Raw genomic sequence first — 9,611 nt, 5'->3', positions numbered from 1 at the left:
CCCATCCCCATCATCCCCATCCCCATCCCCATCCCCATCCCCATCCCCATCCCCATCCCCATCCCCATCCCCATCCCCATCCATCCCCATCCCCCCATCCCCCCCCTGCCACCCATTCCTCCCATTCACTCCCTCCCTCCCTCTGTCGTCATCGTCCCATCCATCCGCCTCACGTTCCATCACTCTGCGACCTACACCCCTCGCCCACCACACCCACACCCACCACACCCACCCACCCACCTACCCCCTACCCCCTACCCCCTACCCCTACCCCCTACTCCTCCCTCCCCTTCAACTATGTCGTCATCATCCGCTGCCGCACCCACCTTTACCTGCATTGCTTGCCGTGTGGGCTTCACCAGCTCTGCGGCGCAACGTTCGCACTATCGCACCGAGTGGCACCGATACAACCTCCAGCGGAAGGCCCTTGCTATGCCCTGTGTCTCACTTGCTGTCTTTCGTTCTCGTCAAGCCAATGCTCAAGCTGAGGCTGCTGCTGCTGCTGAACAAGCGGCTTACACTGGTGAGTGTACCATCTGCAAGAAGAAGTACGCATCAGAGGCTGCTTATCATCAGCACATCTCCTCCAAGAAGCACAAGGCAAAGGCCGCAGCCGTGGCTGCTCGCGGGGAAAACCCTGGAAAGCTCGACTCGCCGTCCCCGGCGATGGCGCCTGCTGCTGCCGTTTCGCCAAAGGCAGGGAAGGATGGCCCCGTGGCCATGGACACTAGCAACGCCGCCGATGCTCCCGATGCTGCTGGCCCAGGGGCGAGTGAGTCCTCCCCCGCGCCGCGCGCGAGGCACTGGCCTGGCGCTCGTCCTGTTGAGGCTAGCGACGAGGAACTCATTCGTGAGTTTGTGATCCGGTACGTGGCTTCGTTCTCGTTTGACGCCGAGGACGAGGTCGAGTCGCTGGTCTCCTTTGCCCTCGGCCACGGCGAGATTCTCGACGACGACGCCTGCCTCTTCTGCGAGCACCTCGAGCCGGACGTCGAGGCACGACTGGAGCATATGCGGCTCGAGCACGGGTTCTTTGTGCCGGACGCCGAGTACTGCGTCGACGTCCCAGGTCTGCTCCGCTACCTCGGGCGCAAGATCTCGCTGCTCTGCCTCTGCCTTCACTGCGACGGCTCGGGCAAGGCGTTCACCTCGGTCCGCGCAGTGCAGGCGCACATGCGGGCGCGCGTTCACTGCAAGATGGCGTATACCGGCGTGGAGACCGAGTATGAAGAGTACTTTGACTACGCAAAGGCGTACTACGCCCAGCAGCTCGCCCTCCACGGCATCGACCCCTCGCAGCCGCTCACCGAGGCCCAGCTCGAGCTCCTCGAGTCGCCTGTCGAGCCCGCCCGCTACGACCCGGAGACAATGGAGCTTGTCCTGCCCAACGGCAAGGCCCTCGGCCACCGTGCCCTCAACCGCTACTACAAGCAGCAGCCCATCGTCCGCAACAAGTCAGAGTCGCTCATCGCGTCGCAGCGCGCCGCAGAGCACCGCCTTCTCGGCTGGCACGGCGCCCGCCACGTGGAGAAGGTCGGCAAGTCGGCCGGCACCATCGCCAACAACTACGCCCGGCTCTCCTTTGACACCAAACAGGGCGAGCGGAACAACAACAAGAAGCACTTCCGCATGCAGTACTTCTTCTAACATTAAACCCGCTAGTGTTACTCGCCACCCTCGGCGCAGAGCACTGCCGCCGCCTGCTGATCGTAGGTCTCGAGTGCATGGGTCGCGTCGCTCGCAGAAATCGCGCCGTGGTTCCACAGGTTGGTGCAGTGGAGAACGAGCGCGTTGCGGAGGTTGGCGACGACCAGCTCTTGGGCGCACTCCTTGACAAAAACCAAGAGAGCCGGCGCGAGCCGCCCGTCGGAGAGCTGGACCTCAAGCTGCGAAACAAAGGTGTTCCACAGAGCCATAAAGGTCTTCTCCGTCTCGCTCACGTCGCCCAGCTCGCGGAGCGCGGCGGCGCGCTTCTCCATCAGCCAGCGGTTGTCGACCGGCTCGCGCTGAGTGGACCCGACAGCCTCGGGCGGGAGGACCGAGTACTCGGGCATGGTGAAGAACTCTTGCTGGATGGTGGCTGCCACCGGCGGCCGGCGCTCCATCGCCTCCTCAAACTTGCCCATCGACATGGGCGCGACCAGCGCGGCGACCTCAGCGGGCGTCGCGCGGCCGGCGCCTTCCATCAGCATCGAGAACGAGTGCAGCGGCTGGCGGCCGCGCAGTCTGCGCGCAGACCGCGGCCGCCAGAAGGCAAAGCTCTTGCTTGCCGTCGCCTGGGCCACCTCGTCGCGCGTCCGCTTGTCGAGCGCGACAGGCACAACGTGGATGGTGGCGCCGCCCTGATGGCTTCGCTCAAGCTGAAAGCCAAACTCGTCGCCGTGGCCCACCACCACATGCATGTACAGCGCAGGAAAGGCGGCGTGGGCATCGCCGCACAGGGCGCAGGTCAGCGAGTTGACGACTTGCGGCTGCAGAAGCCGCATGCTCTCGTCGAGGTAGAACCGCCACTCGATGGGCGGAATGAGCATAAACGGCGAGGAGACCAGTGCCGGTGCCCTGCGCAGCCCCACCCGCTGCCTACTGCCCACAAGCCGCGTCTGCGTGGTGTGGACCGATTCCGTGGCCCAGTCAAGACGGACAAGGACGGCCGGGGGGGCACGCCCCACATCAGCGCCCGGGCCCTCCAACCGCAAGGCGTACGTCCCACTCTGCAGAAAAGCTCCGCGCTCGGGATCCGCCAAAGGTAGTGCGCCCGACCACCAGCCGTCCTCACTCTCGGCCGTCGCCCTGCTCCGCTTGCGTGACGTCATACCCCGTGTGTTGGCATGCTGAGCCTTCCACCGCTGATCGCTCGGATCAAGCACAAGCAACTTGCTCCTCTCATTGGAGCCTTGCCAGGCGTGACTGGCGTCGGCAGCCTCGGCGGAGCGGTAGATAGAGATGACAAGCTGTGCCCCATCGGCGTCGTCGTTGAGCGAGACCAGGCGGCGAAAGGTGACCGGCTTGGACCGCTTGCCAGACGTCACTCGCGCTGTCCTCGCCAGATTGACCGGAGCGCTATGTTCCTCCTCCACCTGCGTGGTGGCCATCGGCTGGGCGCCGCCTCCGTTTCTGGTCAAAAGGCAGAGCGAGAGTACAGCCACCGGGCCTGGCCCGACCTTGTCTCTCGACTTGGAGCTGGAGCTTCGCTTAAGAGCCCGGGTAGCGCCTGAGCTCGCTTCGGCTGCCAGCTCGCTAGGCGCATCGATGATGCTCACAAGACTCACCGTCACCTTGCCCATCTCATCCAGCCTCGTCACCGTCTCATTCCACTGCCTGGTCGACACATGGCCGCCACCAGCCGCCTCATCCTGCTTGACGCCCTCGACGCCATCACCAGCCGCCGTCGTCTGCCGCTTGCGGACCTCGGTCACATACGACAAGTTACGCTTGAGGAACCGTGGCTGCGGGGTGAGCGGATGGACATAATGAGCAGATGGGGGTGGGCGAGCAGATCGGCGGGCGGACGGGCGGGCGGACGGGCGCGGAGGCGAGGGGGGGGGGGATAGGGCCATAGTGAGTGAGAGTATGCGATTGAGAGGGGGAAAAGTGAACGGTGGTGTTTGTGTACGTACAGAGACCAACTGTCTGAGGTGCAACAGTCTATGCTTTGTGACATGCGGAAGGTAGGCAGCTTCAAAGGTGGCCCTCTGTCGCCCAGCTCGCTCCCCCTGCTCTGCCTCCCATGACTCGCTTGCAATGGTTCCTTCATTGGGATCACGAAAGTCGAACCGCATGTCTGTCCGCTTGGACAGCATTCTTCCCCGCCTTGTTCTCGCCCTTCCTCTCCTTCTCGTAAGCCAAGTGCCCGTCGACGAGCTCGCCTCACTCGCCAGTTGGGTGCAACTAGAGTCGCCTTCGGCCAGGCCGAGGAAGAGGGGGGGGGGGGGGACGGGAGGTGCGTGTCACACTCTTGCTTTTTTTTTTAGGGACTGCAAGCTGGATATCGCCACAGCTGGGTGCCTCCAATCGGGTAGTAGGGGGGGGGGGGGGAGGATGTGTGTGACTGTGTGGGGTACAGGTCGTGAGAAGGAGGGAGGGAGGAGGGAGGAGGGAGCTAGGGCGATGGATGGTGGATGGGGGCGGTTTGATGTTGGGTGGTGGGCATCTCGATGGTGTACACGGGTTATCGGCTGATAATGTGACGTAGAGTGGGTGTATGGAGAATCGAAGGATCGTGTGTTATAGAGAATGTAATGGGCTATCTGTACATGTGCAAAAGATGGAAAGTACGGGCTTGTGGATTGTGAGCCGGTTGTGTGGATAGTTTGCTTGCGATCGACAAGTGATCAGCCAACAGAGCAAAGATGGTGTTCCATGGAACACCATCTTCTCATCGTATTGATCATCTCAGACATACACAAACCAAAAGCCACATCTCTACCATCTTCCAACCACGTGCTATCTATCCATGTGCACGAGGTGTCTTGATGTGTGCTGTATCTCCCAAACGAGACAGATATGCCCGGCCGCCTACCGGCGTTGAGTGAACGGGCGGCAGACGAGCCGATGCCAAAGTCCGAGGCAGGCATCAATCTGCAACACACATAGAAAAGAATAGCCCGTCCGATCACATTGCCAAGGTTTTGCGACGCCATGGTTTACCGCGAGTGCAAGCTCGACGAGCTTCTTCCGACCGAGCGGTAGAGGAATCGGTTGAATGTGATGACAGTCGAGCTCAAGAACATCAACGCATCGACATCCTGCGGTACCGCTCAGTTGGAGAGTTCCTCGCACCCCTTGATGCGGCGCACCAGGCCAAGTCATTCCACCGCGAGCGGTCATCATGGGCAGATCTGAGGCGGGACGGCGAGGTAGCGCTCGACAAGCAGGCTGGAGGCGAGCCTGTGTAGACGCGTTACACTGGGCACAAGCGCCACCGCGCTCGCGGCCATGATGAGAAGGACCATGATCGCGGTGGTATTGCTTGTGGGTACGGACGCCAGCTCGACGACATCATCACCGCCGATGGTCATAGCAGAGGAAGGATGGGCAGGTGAATCCGATTTGTGTGGGAAGAGATGGTGTCGATCGGGCTGATTGTGAGGTAAGGATGGAGTGCCGAGTGCCGAGTTCGGTCAGTCTCTCTCGCCCAAGCTGGGTGAGCAGCATTATTGGGGTGCGGGCACAGGTACGCTCTCGGTACGACGACTACGGCAGACAGTCGACTGTGCGAGAGAGGGAGGCATGACATCACGACGAGCCATGATTGCTGTGCCCTTTGGGGCGGAGCTGTCGTCGTGTGGCTACTGCAAGGCGAAGGATGCTGAGACCGCGTCTGCCGGGCCAAGTCGTCGAAGCGAGGACCATGGTCCCGAGGCAATGGTGGTGGTTGAGGAGGAGTTGGCGAGTGCTGGCGGTGTGCTCGACGGGCACGGGGACGACGGCGACGACGTGGATGATGGGAATGGTGGCAATGGCGGGAACGACGGAAATAGTGGCGGAAATGGCGGAAATGACGGCGATGTGGTCAATGGCAATGATGGACAGAGTGACGATGGGGATGAGGGCGAGGGCGAGAGCAAGCGAATGCAGGATGGGATGTGGCCGGTGACGTGCGAGGCGGAGGACTACCAGGAGCTGATCGATCGCGGGTGGCGGCGCTCGGGGTACTACTGCTACCGCCCGCACGTGACGCCCGACGTGTGCTGCAAGCTGTACACCATCCGAGCACGTGCGGCCGATGTGTTTGCTACACGCTCGCAGCGGAAGAAGATGGCGAGGTTTGTGCGGGGTGTGGCTGGGCCGGCACGTCCTGGAGGTGCGGAGAATGAGGAGGAGGAGGAGGAGGAGGAGGAGGTGTGGCCTCCGCCGCCTGCGCGGGCGGCGTGTCCGTCGCGGCCACGAGCACTGGCGGCTGCCGGGCTGCGGCTCGAGTTTGTGCTGTCGCGGGATGGCGAGGTCCACGGCCCGACGCACGCGCTCTATCGCAAGTACCAGATGGCAGTGCACGGGTCGAAGGAAAATGAGGTGTCGGAGGCGGCATTTGAGCGGTTCCTTGTGTCGTCGCCGATCCGCAGCGATGCCGAGTCGAGCCATCCCGGCTTTGCAGCCCTTTGCGCCGCCTGGCCGCCGCCTTACCTCTCGTTCTGTACGACGCCGCCGACCGGGTATGGCTCGTACCACATGCGGTGGTGGCTGGGCGAGGAGCTGATTGCGGTCTCCGTCCTCGACGTGCTCCCGGCGTGCCTCTCGTCGGTGTACTTTTTCTACGATCCGGACCAGGCGCACCTCTCGCTCGGCGTGGTGTCTGCCGAGGTGGAGATCCTACTGACAGCGGCGCTCTCTGCGCACCTGCCGTCGCTCAAGTACTACTATCTCGGGTACTACGTCGACTCGTGCCCCAAGATGCAGTACAAGGGAGAGTACAAGCCGTTTGAGCTGCTCTGCCCGGCGACACTGACGTGGGTGGGGTCCGAGGCCGCGCTGCCGGTTGTCAAAGCAGCCGAGGCTGGCGAGAGCAGCAGCGAGGCCGGCGAGCCGATCCGGCTGGCAGCAGACGGGGTTGCGAGTGACGATCCGTTGGAGCTAATGGCGCTACCGGCGAAGGTTGTGGCCTCGCAAGTGTTTAGCCGGTACGTGTTAGGGCGGGCGTCGGCGAGGTACGAGGATCTGAGTGTTGCGCTGCGGGCCGCGCTTGCGGCCGAGGCAGAGTCGGGCGAGCTGAGTGAGGCGGAGCTTGCGACGATCGACGAGTATGTGGCGACTAAGGTGCCCGCACTGGCGCATGCTTTCTTCACTGCTGTGGGCCCGCAGGTGTCTTCGGTGACGATGCTCTATCTGCCACCGTCGAGCGTGCTAGAGGGGTAACTAGCCGAGGAGAACGGCGAGGTCGTCTGCTGTGAGGAGGGTGGCGTCGCGGGAGCGGGCCTGGGCCGAGAGCTGGACGTCGCGGAAGAGGGCGGCGATGAGGCGGCCGTCGTCGATCCAGGCCGGGGCAGCGGCGGCGAGCAAAGCGATGTCAAGCTGGAGCTGGCGGACGGCACCGCGCGAGAGCGCGAGCTGACGGACGACCTCGACCCAGGCCTTGGTGAAACGAGCTAGGATGCCGAGCATGACGGATGAGGCGCGGAGTTCGAGGTGGAGGGCGCCGATCTTGAGGGTCTCCTCGAACATGAGGGTCATGGACTCAAAGGCCGAGGCGGCGCGGCGGTGCGAGTCCGAGGCGGCGCGACCGCGGCCGGGGCCGGCGGGCGAGGGGGCGAGCGAGTCGACGAGCTCGCCGTCTGCGGCACGGTCGGCCAGAGTGGGTGCATTGTCGGGAAAGGCGGCAGCGGCGAGGGCAGCGGCAGCAGCGCAGCGCGAGACGACGGCAGCGGCGAGCGGCGAGGGGCCGAGTGGATCGTCGTCGGTGACGAGCCACGGAGCAGCGGCTGGGTCTGCGACGACGGCGAGCCACGGGAGTGAGAGCTCCCAGGCGGTCATGTCGACAAAGCGGGCAGCGAGCGAGGTGGCGGTGGCGCGGAGGTCGTCTGCGAGCGGGCTTGCAGCGAGCATGGCAGCGTGGACCGGGACAGAGAGGACGGCGAGAACGCGGTCGATAAAGGAGGGCAGCAGGTCGTCTGCGAGGGCAGTGGCGAGAGCGGCGAGAGCGGCGAGGGCAGAGGACGAGGCTGCAGCAGCGGCACGGGAGCGGACACCGTCGGCGATGAACAGAAGGGCCTGCTGAATGTTGACCTGAGCGGAGGATGTGATGAGGGCGACGTTGTCGCGGATGCCCGGGTGTGAGGCTCCAAGGAGCGGGCGGAGCGAGGAGAGCGAGGAGGCGAGGGCGGCGGAGATGGAGGCGAGGGCGGAGTCGAGGGCCGGGCGGTAGGCATCCGGGTCTGTGAGCGGGACGAGTGAGCGTGCGGCGGCGTCGACGGCGTTGAGGAGCGAGGCACGGAGCTTGGAAAAGACGCCGTCCAGGTGGGCGTGGAGTGCCTTTGAGAAGACTTCGTCGACGCGGTCGTCGATGGCGGCTTCGGGGAGGCGGCGGGCGAGGACGGCCATGTCGTCTGCGATCTTGTCGAGGGCCTCGAGAAGGACGCCTGTGGGCACATATTGGGAGATGAGGGCCTTGAGTGTGGTGAAGAAGGGGACAAGGACGGAGCGTGCGACGTGGACGAGGCCGTGCGAGCCTGCACCTGCGGCATTGTGCTTGTGGAGGAAGAGGGCGCGGTAGGCTGCGGCAAACTCGAGGAGTGGAGGAAGGAAGCCCGAGTGGAGGGTGTCGAGGGCGTCGGGCAGCGGGTAGGCGGCGAGTGGCGGCGGGTCGCCGGGTTCACGGGTAGGAATGTCGGGGAGAGAGGCGATGAGGCGTTCGAGGCGGGCGTCGAGGGCCTCCTTTTGCTTCTCGAGGTATGAGGCGCGGAGGTTGTCGACAGACTCGCCCATGTCCATGAGCATGTCCATGACGGAGCCAAGCTCGTCCATGGAGGAAGCGCGTGCGAGTTGAGCGCGGAGTGCGGACTTTGTCTCCTCGGCGAGGAGCCGCATGGCGGCGAGGACGGCGCCGATGCGCGGCATGTCAGCGTGGGCCTCGAGGACGGGCATGTAGCGGACAAAGCTGGAGATGGCGGAGGCGTATGCGGCGAGGTCGAGGGCCTTGCGAACGCGGGCCGGGAGACGAAGGAGAAAGACGAGCTTTGCAAGGCCGTCTGAGGCTGTGGCCAGCGAGTGGATGTCTGCGCGGTTTGGGGCGAGCTGTGCGTCGATGGCGTTTGAGAGGCCGTCGATGTGGTCCATCTTTTCCTGCAAGCCGGCCAGCTCTGTGTCCATTGACTCCATCTTGCCCTTGAGCTCTTGCACGGTATCTGTGGCGGTGATGAACTTTGTGTAGTTCTCGTTGACCAGTTCTTGCATGCTTGCGTCGAGTTCGGATACCTCTGCGCGGTTTTCGGAAAGGGTGCGTGTGTGAGTGTGGGAGGTGTGTGTGTGTGTGTGTGTGTGGGCGTGCTTGGCCGCAGCCATGGCGATGACGATGACAGTGGCCATGGCGATGACTGCGATGACAGTGGCCATGGCGATGACTGCGATGACAGTGGCCATGGCGATGACTGCGATGACGGTGGCCATGGCGATGACGATGACAGTGGCCATGGCGATGACTGCGATGACAGTGGCCATGGCGATGACTGCGATGACAGTGGCCATGGCGATGACGATGACGATGAAAGTGGCTATCCCCAATACCTCCCTCCCCCCCCCTTCCCCCTACCCCCCTGTCCCCTTGCCCATACCCCCCGCTGCTGCGACCGTGAGCACGTACCTGAACGAACAGCATCATTCTTGTCCAGCAGCCTGTCCAGAGTCATGGTGTTGAGCAAGGAGGTGACATACTGCTTAGCATCAAAGGCCTTGGCATCGACATCAAGTGGGTCACCCCCCCGTCCACCATGTCCATCCCCACCACCACCATCACCTCGGTCTCCTTCTCCAACACCATAATACGACGAAAGAAGGCGGTTCACACGACGCGGTCCACGCCGTTCTCCTCCTCCGCGGCTCTCACGTGACATGCCAAGCACAGTCGTCTCTGTCGTCTACTTGCGTTGGGGGGGGGGGGGGGAGGGGAAGAGGAGAGAGGC

The 9,611-nt window shown here is 63.6% G+C and overlaps 4 protein-coding genes across 5 annotated transcripts; 2 read left to right on the top strand and 2 right to left on the bottom strand.

Annotated features, from left to right (window-relative positions):
* Positions 1–251: 251 nt before the first annotated feature.
* On the top strand, positions 252–1,670 carry AMSG_11510 (zinc finger protein 622; the record flags this gene model as incomplete). The annotated part of the gene is made up of 1 exon (XM_013897183.1): positions 252–1,670. A coding segment is annotated over one exon (1,396 nt), but the record flags the coding sequence as incomplete, so codon positions are not given.
* On the bottom strand, positions 1,655–3,830 carry AMSG_11509 (uncharacterized protein). The gene is made up of 2 exons (XM_013897182.1): positions 3,618–3,830; positions 1,655–3,446 (listed from the first exon to the last, which is right to left on the bottom strand). Exons 1-2 carry the CDS (start codon positions 3,798–3,800, stop codon positions 1,665–1,667), a joined length of 1,965 nt encoding a protein of 654 aa, XP_013752636.1. The 5' UTR covers positions 3,801–3,830; the 3' UTR covers positions 1,655–1,664.
* A 1,374-nt stretch (positions 3,831–5,204) lies between these two features.
* AMSG_11508 (uncharacterized protein) lies at positions 5,205–6,811 on the top strand (the record flags this gene model as incomplete). The annotated part of the gene is made up of 2 exons (XM_013897181.1): positions 5,205–6,737; positions 6,799–6,811. Exons 1-2 carry the CDS (start codon positions 5,230–5,232, stop codon positions 6,809–6,811), a joined length of 1,521 nt encoding a protein of 506 aa, XP_013752635.1. The 5' UTR covers positions 5,205–5,229.
* A 41-nt stretch (positions 6,812–6,852) lies between these two features.
* AMSG_11507 lies at positions 6,853–9,553 on the bottom strand (the record flags this gene model as incomplete). 2 transcript variants are annotated; one of them, XM_013897180.1, is made up of 2 exons in its annotated part: positions 6,853–8,909; positions 9,293–9,553. In XM_013897180.1, 2 exons carry the CDS (start codon positions 9,540–9,542, stop codon positions 6,853–6,855), a joined length of 2,307 nt encoding a protein of 768 aa, XP_013752634.1. The 2 variants fall into 2 exon arrangements, with proteins under 2 accessions (XP_013752634.1, XP_013752633.1); XM_013897179.1 differs by lacking the exon at positions 9,293–9,553 and adding an exon at positions 9,028–9,177 and having other exon boundaries at positions 6,853–8,907.
* Between the last annotated feature and the right edge of the window lie 58 nt (positions 9,554–9,611).

The sequence above is a fragment of the Thecamonas trahens genome (genome assembly GCF_000142905.1).
Source record: "Thecamonas trahens ATCC 50062 unplaced genomic scaffold supercont1.92, whole genome shotgun sequence".
In the NCBI taxonomy this organism is placed as follows: domain Eukaryota; order Apusomonadida; family Apusomonadidae; genus Thecamonas; species Thecamonas trahens.
The sequence above is the reverse complement of the archived record's forward strand: the minus strand, read 5'-3'. Positions and strand labels throughout refer to the sequence as shown.

Excerpts from the sequence above, each read along its gene's own strand:
- AMSG_11509 (XM_013897182.1), bottom strand. The coding sequence starts at position 3,800 with ATGCTGTCCAAGCGGACAGACATGCGGTTCGACTTTCGTGATCCCAAT. Across the intron at positions 3,447-3,617 it reads ACCTCAGACAGTTGGTCTCT|CCACGGTTCCTCAAGCGTAA; the intron begins GTACGTACACAA and ends CTCACCCCGCAG.